Here is a 21,307-nt window from a genome sequence, read left to right as displayed (position 1 = left end):
CCTCCACTGTACGTAAAAGCTGCTGCTCGAGTTACTGTTTAACACGAGCCTGGATCGAGAGCAAAGACCTGCAGCGCAGCTAAAGATCACCAAGATAAGGATGAGACGAAAACCGCTTTATGACGAGGCAGTGTTGATGCACATGTCGACAGGCTCGTGCACACTGTGCACGCTTGCATCTCAAAGCGCGGTTAAGTCTTAGTGCGCCTGAACAACGTGAGTAGAGAGAGCCGAGATCCAGCCAAAAAATGAAGACACTAAACACAATACCAAATACTAGGCAGGCAGGCAGACAGAGAGAGAGAGAGAGAGAGAGAGAGAGAGAGAGAGAGAGAGAGAGAGAGAGAGAGAGGAAGGGGGGGCAGATAGAGTACCACACATTTATGAAAAAAAAGATAAGATCTGCAAGACAACACAACTTTCAGTCTGAGCAAGTGAACCGTCTCTGCGAACCTCTGCAGCATGCAGACAGGACAGAATGCACATGCAATGGTGGTGGAGAGCGTAGAACAGCCGTCTTAACACCTACCTTAGAGTACTGTCTACGGAGACTGAAGCGCTGCACCATCCTGACCGACCGTGGCAGACCAACAACGGCACCCACAACCTCCTCTGCTCAGCACGCACTGGGGTCTCTCGCAAGAACACACCACTTCACACACTGCATTTTACTTTCACACAGGCACTCACATGCACACACACACAAGCTGCTCTCAGCACACGAGCGAGGCGTCATTCCAAACCTACATGCACGTGCGCACACACAGACACACACACACACAGACACACACACACACACAGACACACACACACACACACACACACACACAGACACTCTCACGCCCATTTCCCTCTGCCTCACGCCATTTATCTGTCGTCCATGCTGCTTCATCTACTATGCAAACACAAGTGAGAGAAAGAAAGGAGAGAGCGGAGAGGGAGGTGAAAGAGAGGGAGCGAGAGAGGGAGGGAGGGCGAGCAGACAGACAGCGATAAAGAGAGCTCAGCTGTGCTACCCTCCACTCACATTCAGTACGATTCCCAAAGCCCCTTCTCTCTCTCTCTCTCTCTCTCTCTCTCTCTCTCTCTCTCTCTCTCTCTCTCTCTCCCTCTCTCTCTCTCTCTCTCTCTCTCTCTCTCTCTCTCTCTCTCTCTCTCTCTCTCTCTCTCTCGTCTCTCTCTCTCTCTCTCTCTCTCTCTCTCTCTCTCTCTCACACACACACACACACACACACTCTCTCTCACACACACACTCTTTTCTGTTTCCTTTTTACTCTGTCACTCTCTCAGACACTCCAGATTGCACATGGCTATTGGCAAATGATTTTCAGTCCCCCCCCCCCCCACAGGATTTAAGGCCGATAGGCATAAAGCACACTGTCTAACAGGCACACAGGCAGGCAATTTGAAAATGCTAACTGGATCTCTCTGAAGAGATGGACAGACACATGTACACACATCCAGACATCATACACACCTCACACAGCAGGCGCTCAGCGCGCACACGTCTAGGACAAGGCAAGGCTGCCTCCTGCGTCCTGTCAGTAGGCTTAGAGGGCAGGGAGAGGGGGAGGGAGTAAAGGGGGAGAAGGGGGAAGGAAGAGGAGGGATCGGCTGACGGTACCCACTCTCTCCAGGGATTGAGGAGGTGACAGAGACAGACAGACAGACAGACAGAGGGAGAGAGAGAGAGAGAGAGAGAGAGAGAGAGAGACAGACAGAAAGAGAGTGAGAGAAACAGACAGACAAGTGTGGGAGAGAGACAGACAGACAGACACACACCACACACACACACACACACACACACACACACACACACACACACACACACACACAGATGAGAGAAAGACACACAGACAGACACACAGACAGAAAGAGAGAGACCGACAGAGAGAGAGCGAGAGAAGAGTGCAGGAGGGAAAGGTTGCAATGAAGGAAAGACAGACAGCGAGAGATGGAGAAAATGGACAGACAAGGAATGAGAGGAGGAAGAGAAGCAGAGGAAAGATGACAATTCAAGGTGGGTGAGTGAAAAGGATATCCATTAAGGCGTGGCTCTAATCTATGAAATCCCTCCTGACAACCATCACCACACAGCCAGAGCCATGCAGACACACACACACACACACACACACACAAAAGATGCGCACTCATAGGTGTGTCTATGTAACCCCATGACCTACACTACCAGCAAAACTCCAAGGTCGTCTTTTCTGTTACCATGGAAACTACAGCAGGGCGTTTGCTCCAGGCAGCTCCCTGTGAATTTCAGGGTAACCACGGCGACCACCCAACGACCTAAATAACACCACAGTATTGACTGAGACAAGGCTGTGATGCTAGGCAGACTTAAGTAAGAAAGGTTATTGTCCTTGCCAAGGGCAAGTATTGACGAGAGAGAGAGAGAGAGAGAGAGAGAGAGAGAGAGAGAGAGAGAGAGAGAGAGAGAGAGAGAGAGAGAGAGAGAGAGAGAGAGAGAGAGAGAGAGAGAGAGAGAGAGAGAGAGAGAGAGGTTGGTGGTCATCTACTGTCATCTAGACGGGAGTGATGGAGCACTGATGTCCTCCCGTCATCTCGGCCATATCTTACTGGTGAAGTCATCTACGTAGTATTATCAATGCTCAGTTGGCAGGAAGGAGGAGGAGGAGGGGGTGCATTACATTTAATGCAGATAACTTGCTGGACATGTGGAGATCAGCATCCTTGCCAGCAGCTGGTCTCGTAACCAGCCATCACTCTACTATCTCTAATGTAGAAATGATACCAAATCTTCTGCAAGACCTGTTTCATTAGATGAAGGATCACACAAGCCGACTGTAAAACTTAGCCCCTAATGCAGACACAGCCACTGTCACGAGACCCGGAGCGCTTCACAGCATCTTGGCTGATCTGACAGCGCCATCAGGTGGTAGTCAGAACTACATGCAGTCACACAAGGTTGCAAAAACTCAATAACAGCGAACACAAATGGATCAAACGGCTCTCTGAGACTGTGCTTCTGCAAAGAACCTCAGCTGTCAGAGACCCAAGTGATCTTTTCTGAGAAAGGAACCCAGTATAATCTATCAAGTACAGAAAAGCCCCGTTTCTCCATCAATCACCAGAGTCACATCCAACTACAGCTTCGTTTCAAGGACACGTTGTTTCTATTTCACACAGAGCAGACAGATTATATAATACAAGTTATTCTACTTAACTACTTTACCATTAACGAATTATACAGCTTGAAACCACACAGACACACACAGACACACACACACACACACACATACACATATATATATGAAATAGTAACTCCTGCTATTTTGTATCCTTTTAACATGTTAATTCTTTGTTTTAATAACTATTTCATTAATGCAATAATTACTTTTCATTGCATTTTATGTGTCTGGTAACATCTGCTTTTATTCTATTTCTTTTTATGATATTATGTGAGGCAGATACAGTGCGTAATAATAAACAAATAAAGTTTATTATCAACAAATGACTCATTCGTCATATTCAAAGTTAAGATATATATTGAAAAATATTAACGTGACATGTTGCATTGAGCCGAAGATAGAATGTATAATAGAGTTATGACTGGATTTTTTTGGGGGGGGGGGGGTTCCCCCCTTTTTCTCTCCAGTTGTACTTGGCCAATTACCCCACTCTACCGAGCCGTCTCGGTCGCTGCTCCACCCGGGGAGGGCTGCAGGCGACCACATGCCTCCTCCCATACGTGTGGAATCGCCAGCTGCTTCTTTTCACCTGACAGTGAGGAGTTTCACCCGGGGGGACGTAGCACGTGGGAGGATCGCGCTATTCCCCCCAGTCCCCCCCCCGAACAGAGCGGGGGGGGGGCGACCAGAGGAGGCGCTAGTGCAGCGACCAGGACACATATCCACATCCGGCTTCCCACCCGCGGACATGGCCAACTGTGTCTATAGGGACGCCCGACCAAACCGGAGGTAAAACAGGGATTTGAACCGGCGACCCCATGTTGGTAGGCAATGGAATAGACCGCCACGCTACCCCGGACCGCCCCAGAGTTACGACTGTTGAAAATATAAATTATGACGCGTCAACAAGTTGTTTTATAGATATCATCATATCCATCTCACTATTAATGTGTAACTGACAGTGGTTAAAATGTAATTGTGGTAGCTGACCTTTGAAAGGTTAAATGCTAAATGGTAATATTAGAGGAAGAACTCTCTAGCTGGGGTATATATTTGCAGAAAGTGATAAAGGGGAAATAACTGAACATCAGAACATGATATATTACAGTCATAAAGGGCTTTATAAGCCACTTTTGATGCCTCATTGCAGCAGTTAATGAGAAAGGGTGGCACTGAAAGAAGGCTAGACAAGGACAGACAAGGCTATTTCACATCCCACTGAGTTGAAAAACTTGTCAGACATCTTGCAAAGGAAAGACATTTGGTGAAAAACAGTTGTGAAAAACTGCGACAAGGAAACCTGAAAGGGCTCAGAGCTGACACATCGGGTTAGCTCACAGCAGCGGCATGGCGATGAACCTTTGATTGACAGATGAGGTCTGACTGACACCAGTGAAAGCGCGAAGCAGAAACACCGTTCACTGCCCTCACAGAAAGTATGATTGATGGACGCCCTCACCTCACCTTGTCTGTCTCCTCCGTGGACTGGTACTCCCGACGACAGCACCACGTCACCGGCAACGTATCCCAGGTTAGGGCTGCCGGGCCGGGTGTCTGTGGTGGAGGAGGAGCGTGGGCGGCTGGCATGCTGCTGCGGATCGTGGGTGTTACGACGGTGGATGGTCTGGGGGCTACCTCTCGGGTGGGGGTCGCGGTCTCCGCTCCCAGACCCCAACCCTGTCCCAGAGCCTTACTGCGCCGGCTTTTGCAAGGCTGGTCCCACGCCTCATCGTGCCCACCGGGGCGAGCCCCTGGCAGCTGCAGAGGGAACCACAGGAGCAGAGAGGGGGGTCAGAGTCAGGACACAAGAGTCCCGAGACCGCCCTCAGGGCCGGAGGGGGAGGCGGCACTTGCTGAAACCACAGAGGAAGACGAGGGAGGAGGAAGAGGAGGTGACAGTGGAGCGAGAGAGGGAGAGGCGTTTGCGCTGCTGCTGGAACAGTTGCTTAAGCCCTGGCCAAGTACCCCCATGCTCTGCCGGGTGTTTTGGCTCATTCTACTGAGGGAGGGGGGGCTCTGAATGGGACATGGACCTCCTCAGCCCAGGGCCCGAGCCGAGGCCCACCCTCTCTGTCTTCTTCTGAACACCACCCCCCCGCCGCATTCCGCCCTGCACACACCTCTCTTGTGGAGGGCAAGTTTAGGGAAAGCTAGGAACGGGTACTATAAAAATACCTATTCCCCCGCTGCCCCTCTCTATTTGGAAAACATGCTGGGAGCAGCAAACAGGAGAGTGAATTGTGAGAAGAGAAGATAAAAAAAAAACACAGGGCGAGCTCGGCAGACAACAGGTCAAATCGGCTCAGTGGCGGTCAAGGGAGGAGTCCATAGAGAGAGCATGCATCAGTGAATCAGGAACAAGCAGCCATGCTGGTCTAAGCACAGAGAGAGAAGAGAGAAGCGATGATGAGGACCTTGGATGGCACTTGAATGTTTAAAGTGAAACCACATACATAGTTTTGTTTAAAAACATCTCCAGCCTTTAACCATGTGACCATTTGCAAACTCACAAGCACTATAAATGGTTCCCCCCTGAAGAGGCAGTTATTAGCCTGTATTTACACATAACAATGTAAATATAAAGCATCCTTGTTTGCACTCGTGATTAGTTAAGCACAACACTGGCTAAGGGGCTATTAGGGGGAAAAAAAAAACACTGGTCCAGACGATGATGAATTTGATAAATTCACGACAGCTTTGAAAACTATGCCAGTCCCGTGAATAATGGCATTTTAACAGCCACGTGCTATTGAGCAATAATTGTGCACCAATGAAAATGAGCCGTTTCTGAGTCTGGAAACAGGATATCCGAAATGACACACACGCACAACATGACATGGGCTAAAGCGGATGTAAGGCAGGCAGCTACACGCAGGCCGGGTCAAAAACAGTGTGAGGTAAAGGAAGCTGTGAAAATAAAGGATGGCGCGAGGAGGGGGGAGAGGCGAGAGGATGACGGAGATAACGAGAAAAATAAAGCGGAATAAAACCCACCTACCATCAGCCCAACTCTCAGTGTAGTCTCACTCACTGTTCTTGGTTACCTGAAGAGAGAGGAGAGGAGAGAGAGGAGAGAGAGAGAGAGAGAGAGAGAGAGAGAGAGGAGAGGAGAGAGAGTGAGAGAGAGAGAGAGAGAGAGAGGATGGGTAGAGGAGTAGGGTGGGGTTGGGTGGTAGGGAAAAGAGAAAGGGAGAGGGATGATATATCAAGAATCAATGGCTGAACTCAGTAACCTCTAGATACTAACAGTTGTACAGAGTCCAACATACATCAACAGTCACTTCCTGTTGCAATCAATAATATTTCCTCTGTGAGCTCATAACTGGCGATATTGAAAAGTGTGACATGACTTGTGAGTGATGCTCTGTGTGTGTGTGTCCCTGTTTTTCTATTTCAATGGGGACCAAATGTCCCTATTAGGACTGAAAAACCAGAAACCACCTACCTTGTGGGGACATTTTACAGGGTCCCCGTGGGGAATAAGGGTATATTTTAGGGTTAGGACTTGGGTTTAGGATTGAGATTAGAATTAGGATTAGTTTAAGGTTGGGGTAAAGGTTAAGGTTAGGCATGTGGTTATGATGGTTAAGGTCTAGGGCAGTGTTTCCAACCCAGTCCTCAAGGACCCCTATCCTGCAGATTTTCTTTGCAGCCGCTGAATAGGTACCTGTTTGTAGTTATTCAACCAATCAGCAATGAATTATGTCAGATGTTGCACACCTTGCATAATTAAGTGCTGTGAGATGATTGATTGAGTAGTACAAGCAGGGCTGCCTATGCAGGATTTACAATGAAAATCTGCAGGACAGGGGTTCCTTGAGGACTGGGTTGGGATACGCTGGTCTAGGGAATGACTGTAGTTAATAGGGGGTCCCCACAAGTATAGAGAAACATAGTTTATGTGTGTGTGTGTGTGTGTGTGTGTGTGTGTGTGTGTGTGTGTGTGTGTGTGTGTGTGTGTGTGTGTACGCATGTCTGTGCGTTTGCAAGTACGTGTCCCTTCGGGAGCTCATTTGCTGTTCTTATAGACGTCCTGTCTTTACCCTGTGGCAGCACCTAGAGACAAGTGTTTTTGCACATGGAAAAAAAAAAAACAACCCCACATCAACCACAAATCCAAGTATTACAACACAAAGTGAATGACTGCCCCTTAGCACTTCTGCAAAGACCACAATACGTACACACATGACCCAAGTGAACCGAAGCTGGCAATCATATGGACAGAGTGAACACCTGTTAAAACCGCTTCCTCCCGTCCTTCCCCAGAGATTATGTGGAGAAGAAGTGATTCAGTGATTACTAAAGACGCATGCACGCACACACACACACAAACACACACACATTCAGTCAGTCAGGTATTCAGTCAGCCAGTCTCCCCACGGTTTTGCTGGCTGCTCAGATTGAGGGGAGCAAAACAAGCAGGGACATCCAGAGCCGAGTGAGACCCTCTCATATATGTAAACTGCATCAACTTCAGCCTGCACTGCTGAGTCATCAAACATCACACTTACAGACTTCGCATAGACTTACACACACATACACACAAAGGCACAGCCACACACACACACAGCCATGCATGCATGCACACACACAGCCATAAATGCATGCATATGCACATGCACACTGCTAAAGAGAGCTGCATTCACGCACAGCCCATGAGTACAGTCACACACATCTGTACACATAATTAAGCACCCACGTGGACACAAAACAACACGTCCTGTACAAGTCCAACAGCTATCAATGTGCTCGATTCAGAGGTGACGTGTTAGTATGGCAAGCCCGTTGTGTTATTGTGGATCATTTGTTTCTGTTGCATGACGAGAGACACAGCAGGTGGTGAGCAGGCACCGCTCGGCTAGTCGGCCATAGCTGTGAGAAGTACTGGTCGCACATTCAGCTCCGGCCTTCGATTCAAACAACAACACATGTTGAAATTGTCCTCAGCAATGACCGTATTTTCATAGATGTTGAACACACACACACACACACACACACACACACACACACACACACACACACACACACACACACACACACACAGCCAGTGGGTGGCACTTTGTGGCAGTAATCATAAAGCCGGATTGGTTACGATGGGGGACTGTGGGGGACCGGGGTTTTTGGTTTTGGTTTTTGTGGCTGTTTGTTGTCGCTGTTGTTTTCGGAGGTGGTGAGTAGATTGGTTAACTGAGAGTGCGTTAATCCTGTCCTGAAGCTACCCCGCTCCAGCCCCTCTCCCCGTCTCCCTGTCGCTCCCTCTGTGTCTCTAAATCCCCCTCCCTCATCCCAGGCTGATCCCGGCACAAAACGCTGGATTGGATGTTTCTTGATTGCCCAGGGCTTTTTAGCCAAAGCAAATCCTCTTTCAGGAGCCTTTGGATCGCAAAGCTCTATTGTCAGACACGGCGTGTCACCGTGTTTGTGTGCGTGTGCATGTGTGTATACATGCCTGCTTGTGTGCTCCTGCAAAATCATCTTTTGTGCATTTCATCACAGCAGGTTTATAGCTGTCCACCTGGATGAAGTCATGACGCACAGAGATAAAATGAGAAGAAAAGAAGAATGCCGGATAACTGAGAATCTGCTCCGTTTCAAGACTGTGCTGTTGCTTTTTTTTTTGCCCCCCCCATTTTCTCCCCTGTTGTATTTGGCCAATTACTGCCCCTCCGCCAATCCGGGGAGGGCTGCAGACGACCACATGCCTCCTCTGATACATGTGGAGTTGCCAGCCGCTTCTTTTCACCTGACAGTGAGGACTTTCACCAGGGGGATGTAGCATGGTGGGACTATCTATACCCCCGAGTTCCCCCTCCCCCTGAACAGGTACCCCCAACCGACCAGAGGAGGCGCTAGTGCAGCAACCAGGACACATACCCACATCCGGCTTCCACCCGCAGACATAGCCAATTGTGTCTGTAGGGACGCCCGACCAAGCCGGAGGTAACACGGGGATTTGAACTGGCGATCCTCATGTTGGTAGGCAATGGAATAGACCGCCACGCCACCCGGATGCCACTGTGTTGTTGCTTTGTGACACCATACAAGGCAGACCACGCTCAGACCCGTCCTCACAACACATAATACTGCCATGTAAATTCAAATGTCCTCTTGTAACATAAATTTGCTGCCAGACGGTTTCCTGAACACAGTCCTCAAATAGCGCTTCGCCTCTCAAAATCTAAAAAGGTGCGAGCGTAGTTCATGAAATATTCTGGCGCCTCAGCCAGGTAAATTAATGAAGCCAGGCACCCGACAGAAAGTTAGGCAGAAATGTAAAAAGCACTGAATAATAGCCTACTTTTTCTGTAGTCAGTCTGTATTAGTGTCCTCTTGATAAAGTTTGCACCAGCTGTATGCATAATATATTGACTTACATACAAGCTTGCATATATTATTTCTGTACAGCAATGCTCTGATGTGAATTTTAATGCAAATGCACTGAACAATATTCACATCCAAGAACATTGCTCTGCAGAAATAATACATGCAAGAAATAATACATGCAAGAAATAATACATGCAAGAAATAATACTTGCAAGAAATAATACTTGCAAGAAATAATATTTGCAAGAACGTACTACTGATTTTGTTTTGCTATTGTAAACTTGCCCGTTTACCTCTTAAATACATAACATGGACTTTATTTACACTACATAATATTTGCACTGCACCATGGTGTTGGTAGGGATTCAGCGCCTGGCTGCAAACCCTTTCCGCAGGGTGGAAGCTTAGCACCATGGGAGACTGAACTGTGCACCTGACTAAGAGGGACCTCCCAACTTACTACACGACCTTGGTCCACCAGTTATAGAAATACTATCACCGTGTGACTGTTTCATTGGGTATGACAACACGGCCAAGAGATATTTCATTGTCGGCATTGCTAGAAACACGCGGGGGTCGTTGACTTGTTTCGCTTATTGGAGGCCAGTCTCTGTGGTTGTAGCGGCAGACACACAGCAATGATTACCAGGTGCCAGCACCAGTCCGGCTCGGTCAACAGCTTCATTGAGTCAGCACGTTTCTCAGAATCACTACAGCTCTGTCAAAGGTGAACGAGCATTGACCACGCAGACAATGGCCTTTCTGGAACTTTGTAATTCTCACATCCTCACAACCCACACACACACACACACACACACACACACACACACGCACACGTGACCTTGTGCCTGGCTCTGGTTCATTCAGTTCAGTGGAGATGCCAGTCTTTCAGTGCCATTGTCTCTGGCTGGCTAAACAAAAGCAAATGAGATAGCACTGCGAGCCAACAGCAAAGCACTGGCAATGGCAAACAGGCGGGCGAGTGCCCCTTGTGCACTCGCAAATTTATCAAAGCTGTCACGGGGACTCGCTTTGCAGATATTAAGAGGCTTGTGTGAACCACACGAAGTGGACAGCAACACTTGACAAGTGCGGCAGAAGTAAATGATTATCATGACGAATAGCTGTCAGCTGACTAGGGCTGGGCCCTAAGTAAATATCACTGACTTGACGTCTTTCAGCTTCAATGTATCTGCATGAATTTCGGACTCTGTCACATCCTGATACTCAAGTTTTGTTGTCTATTTTAGTAATAACCATAATCTATTACCCAAAATTTCCCACAAAATCAGGTCTGAAATAGTTGAAGTATTATTTGAAAACTCGTTTCGGTTTGATATCAGACTTTACATTACCAAACAGTTCAATGTGCTAAACCTCAACCGGATCCTCGCATGTGGTATCTTTGCACATGTAAAGAAATGTGAGGCTATTTATCAGCATCGTGTACAATTCAGTAAGGATTATCATGATAGTACTATTTTCCATATTGCCCAGCAGTACAACCGACATCTGGTTGGACCCCCCCCTTACCACCTCGCTTCTCTTAGAAACGCGTCATCAATTAAACTGCAATTAATTTACAATTTTGAACACCGGTTGAATCTCAGATAACAGCGGACGTTCATTGTGAATCCTTAGTCGGGGGACCAGCTGATGGCCTCGGGTCAGCCATGTTAGAAGGGGATGGTGTACCATGTTTCTTTGTGAAATCCAATTCATAACGATCGTTGGGCTGGGGGGGAACTGTTGGCTGTGATCAGCTAAACAGGAACCTCAGTTACAATGGCTGAGTGTGTAATGAGACACACTGTAAAATAACACAATGAATGAATAATTATGCGTGATGTTACTGCCAGCACCGAGGCCGATTCTGGAGGTAAAACAACAACTGCATGCTGCAGTATGGTTATTTGCGCACATTTTTTTTTAGCAGCAATTTCAAAACAATCTCTGTGGGCATCCGGGTGGCGTGGCGGTCTATTCTGTTGCCTACCAACATGGGCATCGCCGGTTCGAATCATCGTGTTACCTCCGGCTTGGTTGGGCGCCCCTACAGAAACAATTTGCCGTGTCTGCGGGTGGGAAGCCGGATGTGGCTGTGTCCTGGTCGCTGCATTAGCGCCTCCTCTGGTCGGTTGGGCAGTTGGGGAAACTCCTCACTGTCAGGTGCAAAGAAGCGGCTGGTGACTCCACATGTATCGGAGGAGGCATGTGGTAGTCTGCAGCTCTCCCCGGATCGGCAGAGGGGGTGGAGCAGCGACCGGGACGGCTCGGAAGAGTGGGGTAATTGGCCAAGTACAATTAGGGAGAAAAAAAACAATCTCTGTACCTCAAACAGGTTAATGACTGCCGGACAATTCACTTTTTTTTTTGGAATGATTCTCCTCTTGACATGCAGTGAACACAAGTGTTAAGGTTGACAACGCTCACACAAAGAGTGTGGTAAATCTGGCCCATGGTCTTTGACACTTAAGCAAGCATGTTGTTGAACACGTAGTAAGCTGACTGAAAATATGCTCATAGCTTTAACAAGACGGTAAAGTGTTCCAGAAGAAGCTGTGAGCTGACATTGAACAGACCGCTCTTTGTTCCCCCCTGAGCCACACACAGCCCCATCTCTGCTCTTTGTGCCCTGGCCTCTTTCACTGACAGACACACATCGATAAGAGGGCAATTAGGCCGGCCAGCTTGGCAGTGCCGTCTGTGTGTTAGCGAACGCATGGATGTGTTCTGGATGGGCACGTTGGTCGTTTGCGTGTGACAGGGAGAAAGAGGTACAGAAGCAGAGAAGACGGGAGTGGCAGAGCGTGGAGATTTGTCTTTATGTATATGTTTTAGTTTGTGTGCGAGTGCATTTGCGTGTGCATGCGAGTCGTCGTTGACCTGTAGAAATTGGAGTACATCTCACTCGGCGGCATAATGACTGCAGCACAGGCAGGAAACGGGAACAATCGTTATTGAGTGGTGGAATGAGTGAGTGAACGAGTGAGTGAGTGAGTGAGTGAGTGAGTGAGTGAGTGAGTGAGTGAGTGAGTGAGTGAGTGAGTGAGTGAGCGAGAGAGAAAGTGAGTGAGTGAGCGAGCAAGAATGAGAGTGAGTGAGAGAGAAAGTGAGTGAGCAAGAGTGAGAGAGTGAGTGACTGACTGACTGAGTGAGCAAGAGAGAAAGTGAGTGAGTGAGAGAGTGAGTTAGTGAGAGAGAGAGAGCACGTGAGAGAGAGAGAGAGAGAGAGAGAGAGAGAGAGAGAGAGAGAGAGAGAGAGTTGGGTGAGAATGACTTCTCTGAAAGTGTCACTTATGACAGGCCAGGAGATGGCCTCGGCAAGCTGCAGAGGGTTTGATAAGGGCCTCAGCTCCTTTAGAGTCCCTTAGATAAAGCTAGAGAGAGAGAGAGAGAGAGAGAGAGAGAGAGAGAGAGAGAGAGAGAGAGAGAGAGAGAGAGAGAGAGAGAGAGAGGCCAAACTGAATGAAAATTATTCCAGTAGTTTATGCTTTCCTGGGGTTTAATGTCAGTGCTTATGGGTGGGTGATGAGGTAAATGGGCAGACAGTTTATACACAGATGTAGATACAACATCCCACTCTGCTACACAAATCTCACAGGGAGGCCTTGTTGACGAGTCTGAAACAGAAATAGATTTATACTTGCACAAGTGAATACACATATAAACACACACACACACACACACACACACACACACACACACACACACACACACACACACACACACACACACAGAGTGGAGGGCAGGTGTTCTACAAACCGTTAAAAGTTGTCAGCTTTTCAGCTCTTCATGGTAGCTCTTATGTAACATAACAGACAGCTAGATCGAAAGCATTGCTTTAACCTACTGGAGTGAGTGTAAACCAGTGGGCTTGCTGATTTTCATCCTAACCGAGACATTTATTTGTGTTCATATGTTATGGTAGTACAGACCAAGGGATATCAAATCACCTTCTCTGTATTAGTGTGTCCTCCTCTGTGGGGTGGGTTGTGGGAACAAGTCGCACAACAGACAGATCTAGTCAGTAAGTGAAATGTAGAAGGAGGGTAGCTGCGGGTCATCAGGTTAGATGTAAAACATTGTTGCCTAGCTCATTTCCAGGGAAAGCCTTGTTAAGCGGACACCTCGGCATCTGTGCTCAACACTGCAGCAAGACTCTCATACATAATTCACCGAGTGCAAGGGAACGGACATGTTCACAACAATACAACCACTCAGCACATTGGTATGGGGCCGGACTATCAACTGGGACCCTTGTTGCCTTGCCATTTGCTAATGGGATTGTCCCAGAAACAAGACTGTCTTTTGTTGAACAGTGGTTATCTGCCAATGGGGAAGAGGAGAAAACTGTAAGGTAGGTTGTATGTGCCAAGCCCCATAACCTTGCCTTGGCTAACTAACCTGAGAAGTGTTTACAGAGACCAGGCCTCCACATGAGCCAATGGGGCTCATATTCTACCAACTCTGACAGTGCATCACCATCTGCCGACAGGGTGGAAACCACCTACAGACCAGCTGAAATGTCACACCAGAGACTGTGTCAAAGACACACATGAATCACAGATATGAATGGGAATCCATGTCAGGGGCAAAGCACACTTTGTACGGTTGAAGTGAGCATCCTGTAGGGTTTTTCAGCCATGGGCCTTCTGCTATGTCGTGGTGCTAGCAGGTGAGACCAACTTGACGCAAGTAGATATAAATAACCCCCATCATCACCTATTTAAATAACCCCTCAGTCAGGTCAAAGAGCTCAGGCAACCAGACACCTCTCAAACCCACTAAGGGGGATAGAGGAGATTAGCACGTACAAGTTATTTTCCTTACATTTTTATTGGAAGGCTAAAGATGAGAGCTAACACAACTGGGCTCAACACTTGGGCCATGGTCCCACACGATCAATTCCAGGTAGTGGAGAAGATTAGGAGTAAAGGGGTAGCATTTCTTCTGAGCTCCAAATCACAATATCACCCATTAGATATCCACCATTACTTGGAAGACTGCGATTACAGGGTTGCTAACTCTCACGCTTCTGGCGTGTAACACATGCTTTCACCTTCATCCTCACGCTGCCCATAACAATTCACGCCAAAACACCATGGCAGCAACAGAGATGAACAGCTGAACGTATTATGGTCAAAATCTTTCTGGTACTGCAATGGTTAAACCAAGTGAAAGACTCTAGCAGATAGCTGTGTAGCCGAAAACTAGGCTGCATCTTAAATTAATCTCTGTTTGGTGCGCGATGCTTATCTCCACATTGATCGGACAGCTGCTCAACTTCACAGCTGATTGTCCAGAAGGTGTTCAAGCAAACCAGCCACACTCCAATTACCCCAAGCCAAGGTAAGTGACTAGGACAGCTGTCAATCATGGATTGATTCATTAATTAACGAACCCAGGGTGTTTGTAATATTTATTTTGAATAAATGCTCTGTAAATTACAGTAATTTTAAGATATCTTAAGCTGTGTAAACAGCTAGCTAGCTTACGTTAGCGGTCTAGCATTAAGCAGAACGAGTCTTCTCAACAACTGGCCTGGACAAAACAGTGTTGAAACAGACTTGCGCTAGATGGGATGCTGTCGACCACTACGTGCATTAAAGGTAATCAGATTGAACCATGCTGCTAAAATACAAACCGCCGTTAGAAATAATCAAGTCCAAGTTTTTTTTTCTCTTCTTCTTCTTCTTCCTCCTCCTCCGATATGTTCCCTGTTTTTCTGGGGTTGCCAAAGCGGATTTTATAGTTTCCATTGGTACCCTGTGAGGGCACAGCACCAGTGGTGGCCTCAACCAATCTGGTATGGTCTTGTCAATCCGCATACTGATTTGGCAAAATTTTACATCGGATGCCCTTCCTGACACAACCACTAACCCTATGAACGGGTCACAGGTAAAGCGCTGGCTGCCATCCCAGTACTCATGGACTTGAGCCCATGCCTGTGACCATTTGTAGTAAAATAGGGCCCTGGGTGTGTGGGTGTGCCTATTCATGTATTGGTTATGTTTCTGGATTAGGATAGGTTAGTGTGTTCTTTTGTTTCTTTTTGTTTATTTCTGGTTCTTGCTACAATGCTGATTCTCTTCTTTCTGTAAACCCTTGTTATTGCCTTTTAAACTTGTGAACATTCAATAAAACGTAGTTTTGATGTTGGAAACAACACGTCTTTTCCTTTCATTAGTGAACGCACCTGTGTGCCCTTTATTGGGTTAGGGTGTTTTTTAATATAATTGTCAGTGAAGTCCTGGGGTGGCGTCCCGCTCCCGCCACATGTGTAAACTGCTTACTTTTTTAAACCCTATGTGCACGTGATTAAATGCACATACACATGATTTAGTCCATGGCATCAAAATCTCACCCCAGCCAGCTATGCAAAGTTGGCAACCCTGATTGTCACGTGCGTGAAGCCGAGATGTGAGTCAATTTTTCTAACGAGGGAATTTCCGTGGAAGAATCCATTGTCAAACTGTTGAAATATATCTCAAAATTCTGGGAGCTTTTCTGTAAAGAATGGTGTCCATTTTTGACCAAAGTCTTGACGTTAATGAGTCAATGAATCTTCCAAGAGTTTCTACCTGCTCCCCTCAGCAGCTCTCAGTGTGCCATTTCCAGAGGCAGAGCTCTTTATGTTTGACCGAGATGTTTGGTGAATTGGTGGGTCAAGACTTACACGTTTCTAAATGTGTGTTGTGAGCCCATTACTTAACACACACACACACACACACACACACACACACACACACACACACACTAACATATTTTTTAATTTTTAATTATTAGTTTGCCATATTAATAGACAACTGTACAACAAGCTAATGTCAGCAAGTCACTGACTTGCACAGTAAAAATACTGCAAAAGCAGCATTGCTGTTGCTTGGGAATCCTCTTTTGGTTTTTGCATATTTCTATTTCAGGAACGCTTATATTATTATTATTTATATAACGGCGAGAGCGGTCGCAGGCTTTTATGGCTTCCAGGTGAGGACGCCTGGCATTGTGAAAAGTCTCCTCCCACACTTTCTCAGCCCCGCCCCCTCGATTCCCGTTCAATCAGATGAAAACAAAACATGTAGCGCGCAATAACCGCGTGGGATTCATTTGCCTAGAGGCCGCTGTTTGACGCCATTACAGTCCACCTTTAACAGAAGTGAAATTGTTTTTTTGTTTTTTTTAAACCCCCCCAGTTGTATCTGGCCAATTACCCCACTCTTCCGAGCCGTCCCGGTCACTGTTCCACCCCTTCTGCCGATCCGGGGAGGGCTGCAGACTACCACATGCCTCCTCCGATAAATATGGAGTCGCCAGCCACTTCTTTTCACCTGACAGTGAGGAGTTTCGCCAGGGGGACGTAGCGCATTGGAGGATCACGCTATCCCCCCCTCCCCCGAACAGGCATCCTGACCGACCAACCAGAGGAGGCGCTAGTGCAGCTACCGGGACACATACCCACATCCGGCTTCCCACCCGCAGACACGGCCAAGTGAGTCTGTAGTGACGCCCGACCAAGCTGGAGGTAACGCGGGGATTCGAACCGGCGATCCCCGTGTTAGTAGGCAACGGAATAGACCGCCACGCCACCCGGACACCCCAGAAGTGAACTTGTGACAGCCGACTGGCCACTATTGGTGCAATTAAAGTGAGCAAGAGTGACAACAGCCACTTCTTTTATCAACCTCTAGCTTTCACTTCGTTAGACTTAATCCCAGATAGTTAGTTACAGTAAGAGCAGCTCTGGGTCCTGGTGGCTTAGCAAGTTAAGCACATATCATGTAGGATCAGGCCTGATCACAGCGTCCTGCGTTCAAGTTTAGCCGCGGAACCTTTACTATGCGTCCACCCCTTATCTCTTGATTCTGTGTCTCTTGTCAGTCTCTACTACCTTGTCTAATGACGGCTAAAACTGCCAAAGTTATTCTGAGCACGGCTCTCAATCCATCCATCCATCCATCCATCCATCCATTATCCAAACTGCTTATCCTGCTCTCAGGGTCGCGGGGATGCTGGAGCCTATCCCAGCAGTCATTGGGTGGCAGGCGGGGCGACACCCTGGACAGGCTGCCAGGCCATCACAGGGCTGACACACACACACACACACACACACACACACACACACACACACACACACCTAGGGACAATTTAGTATGGCCGATTCACCTGACCTGCATGTCTTTGGACTGTGGGAGGAAACAATTTTTTTTCCCTAGTGGTGCAAATATCGTAATACCTTTGGCATCAGAAGGTCATCTTATCAAACCTATGGAGAGCCAACGTGTCATCATTGGAAAATGAGTTAATCGTTGCATTTAGATCCAGAACTGATTTAACTGAAAGTGAACTGACTGAAGCCCCATTCTTCAGCCTCCTGCCTTAACCAGGGAGGGATCGGAGGGAAACAGGCAGCTTGTTGCCACTAGAAACCAAAGACTTTATGGAGGCATTCACCTTCATTTAGTTGTGTGGGAGTCGGAGATCTGTTGGAGGAAACAGATGCGTTCTGTCTGCAGTTAGAAGTGTGAGAAGTGTGAGAAGACACGGCCGTCGCCGACACAAAAATAATTTCTGAGTAAGGTGGCAAAGCAAAGCATTCTGATTCCAATGGAGTCACTTTGCAGCATGTTAAGTTAGCTGCGCTTTAGCATCTTCACTGCCATTTGGCCTTTTAGTATAGGAAATATCTTCTGCCTTTTCGTAGGAAAACAAATGTGCAAGAGAAAGACACAGAGAAAGAGTAGATACCAACATGAGGCCTTTGGTTGAGGAGCACAGAGCCAAGTCAGTCCACTGTCGTCTGCATGATGCTAAAACTGTCCGAACTGGACTGAACAAGGATATACTATGAAATTGAGACTTTAATAAAAGCAAATACAATCTACTGGTGCAATCTACTTTGACACAGCGCTTTGCCAATTCCTTCCACATCCCACACAACTAATATTAGCATGAAAGTACAAAATTAGAGAAACTTGGAAAAAAAATATCATTGTATTGCAATCAAATTTTTAAAATTATAGATCTCATACCATGGGTAGGATGCACTGAGTCTTGCACAACATCATATACAGACCACTGCTTCAAAAATTGACCAACCAGCTGCACGCGGTGATCTCTCTTGCCTTCCTCCAACAACATTTATATAACTATCAGATGCTGTATCTGTATTGTCCAACAATAACTACGATATTTATGACTTTAGAATAAGTGTAATCTACTTATGTCAACAATCCAATACTGTAACTAAGGCAAACCAGTTCTGCTGTGCATGAAGCACAGTCAAATCAGTACCTATAACAGCCATGCAAAAACACACAGTGATCGAAACACAACCTTGGGGCACTAATATAGGATAAGCTTCTTTTTTTTTTTAACCACATCCTACCCTGAAATGGCTCAAAGTTAAGTGCAGATCAGTGGAGGAGGTAGCTCCATCCTTACTACACAAGTTCTCTTTTTGGCTTGTATTGCACACATGCAGTACATATATTTACACTGAGTGCATACAAATACATCACACACTCACACACAGATTCTCAGTTCTCAGATCGGCGCAGTTCCCAGTCTGGCAGACACAGCATTAGAGGAGCAGAGTGGAGGGTGCAGAAAAGAAAGGGAGGGGAAGAGGGGGGCAGCATCGTCATCATGGTGGTCTGACCGACGGAGTGAGACATGAATGGCTGCATCTGCAGTGCCCTGAAGGGGCAGCCAAGCTCTCACCCACTTAGCGTGCGCTGAACAGATATTGACATACAGTAGTTATCATATTTGCACCCTCCATATCTCTCTCTCTCCGCACGTGGCTTTAGTGATGATTTAAGCATGGTGCAACAACAAAAACATAGGGACGTGAAAAGTGGTACGGCTAGAGAGAAGGAGACAGTCAACACTGGCTCAGTGGAGTGTAAGAATCAAAACATACCTTCAGTCCATTATTGTGACGATGGTGTCCTTTCTCGGTTGCAGAGCGGAATAGGACCAGCTGCATGAGAGCCACCAACAAAGAAGAAAAAAAAAAGAAGAGAGACTGAAGTTTTAATCCTTTAAATGACTCCCTGGCATGCTGTACTTACAGTGCCTGCCAGCCTGCCTGCTCGTCTGTGTGTGTGTGTGTGTGTGTGTGTGTGTGTGTGTGTGTGTGTGCGTGCGTGCGTGCGTGCGTGCGTGCGTGTGTGACACTGACAATAATAGGATGAGGAAGAAATAAAATTCTCCTCTACTTGTATAGCAAAGAAGCACCAAGTGTCAACATACTGGAGCTCCAAATGTCCATCCCTTCCAGGCCATGAAATGTCTATATAATAATAATAATAATAATAATAATAATAATAAATTAAATTTACATAGCGCTTTCCTAACACTCAAAGTCGCTTTAGTCTGTTAGATTACTCTTGTCACACAAGAGACCAAAATATGTCCTGATTTAAGTCTGTTCAAAACTCAGCAATAACGACAGCACGCGCGGTCTCAACGCCACAGGGAGTAAATGACAGCATGGCAGCATCACAGATCAGGAAAGTACTGCTCCGCTATGCACCTCTAACTAACACCTCTAACTAACTTTTAGCTTGCTCCGATGTACATGACTAGCTACTAAGGCTTGGCAGACGAAAAGGCTGTCAAGGCAAGTGGACAAAACGAGTGAAAACTGAGACTCCCCTGCAGATATACTGACACCCAATGCCGACAGGGTGACATGCTGATACTCTTCATTTATAAAACGCTTCTAGTAGCTTATGCAATACGGGCAACGCTGTTTTCTTCTTCTTCTTCTTCTTCTTCGAGCTTCTTGTAACGCAGCACATCATCTCTCACATGTCATTTGAATGTTGCTTCAATCCGGAGCGAACACTGCCGTCCTTTTAGCGGTTTGTGTAGTTACAGCCACTATACCGGTCAACGCCATGGGCTGACAGCGTTACAAGTACCGTTACAATGTGCCATTGTACAGCTGAGTACTTATTGAACAGATAGTTCAACACATCCACGCCGGGGTCTCTTCACAAGCCAGCGGGCGACATGACAACGAGGCAAACATAAAGGCGATGAATAAAATCGTGCGTGTGGCCGCCATAGCTGAATTAAACTTAAAAAAAGGGAAAAAAAGACTCGCACTTACACGGGTGATGAGAAAGTGTTCGAGCTGTCAGACGTTTGAGTCCACCCCTACTGACAATAGTTTGCCCTCCCTCCCTCTCTGACGTTCGGACGCATGACGTAGCCCGATGGACTGAACCATCCGGCCTCCCGGGGGTGTTCGGATGGAACCCATAAAACCAGTGTATGCGGGGGCTACGTCAGCGAGAAGTAGATTAGATAGATAGATAGATAGATAGATAGATAGATAGATAGATAGATAGATAGATAGATAGATAGATAGATAGATAGATAGATAGATAGATAGATAGATAGATACTGCAACTGAAAGTAACACTGAGTATATTCTGTTGTTTTGAAAATAATGATGGAAAACTGGATCACATTATACATACATTATTATTACGCAATTGAGTATTACGAGGGAATATCTAAAATTGTCTAAATCTAACTTTTTCGGCTTTAAGAACATTATTCAATTATTTTTATTTTTTTCTACGTAGCGATATAGGACTGATATACGTATAAAGTGCCGATTTAGTATTCAGTGGAGAAAACTTACGCAATTTTCTGTTTTACATTTGCTGATGACTTCGGTGAAATTGTGCGTTACATTTTCAGATGTGTTTCACATTTTCGCTTTTTGCAATATATTAACAATTCTATGTATTATTATATTACTCAGTATCTGCTTGAATCAGTTCAGGGTTAGGGGAAGGAGCCTA

At 46.6% G+C, this 21,307-nt stretch overlaps 1 protein-coding gene and 1 long non-coding RNA gene across 3 annotated transcripts in view; both read right to left on the bottom strand.

Moving 5' to 3' along the window:
- tmcc1a (transmembrane and coiled-coil domain family 1a) overlaps nucleotides 1–4,900 on the bottom strand; it is a 41,912-nt gene extending 37,012 nt beyond the window's left edge. The window contains exon 1 of one of the 2 annotated variants that reach the window (XM_056272857.1): nucleotides 4,626–4,900. In XM_056272857.1, coding sequence (XP_056128832.1) covers nucleotides 4,626–4,748 — 123 coding nt within the window. In that variant the 5' untranslated portion in view covers nucleotides 4,749–4,900. Of the gene's footprint in view, nucleotides 1–529; nucleotides 798–4,625 lie in introns of those variants that run through there. The other variant, XM_056272858.1, reaches the window with a different exon arrangement.
- Nucleotides 4,901–6,159: 1,259 nt separating this feature from the next.
- LOC130106627 (uncharacterized) lies at nucleotides 6,160–20,648 on the bottom strand. Its single transcript, XR_008809752.1, has 3 exons — nucleotides 20,605–20,648; nucleotides 19,408–19,467; nucleotides 6,160–6,205 (listed from the first exon to the last, which is right to left on the bottom strand). It is a non-coding gene; the product is annotated as an uncharacterized LOC130106627 (long non-coding RNA).
- Between the last annotated feature and the right edge of the window lie 659 nt (nucleotides 20,649–21,307).

The sequence above is a fragment of the Lampris incognitus genome, chromosome 2 (genome assembly GCF_029633865.1).
Source record: "Lampris incognitus isolate fLamInc1 chromosome 2, fLamInc1.hap2, whole genome shotgun sequence".
NCBI classification, from domain to species: domain Eukaryota; kingdom Metazoa; phylum Chordata; class Actinopteri; order Lampriformes; family Lampridae; genus Lampris; species Lampris incognitus.
Note: the sequence above shows the minus strand (reverse complement) of the source record. Positions and strands in the feature narration are given on the sequence as shown.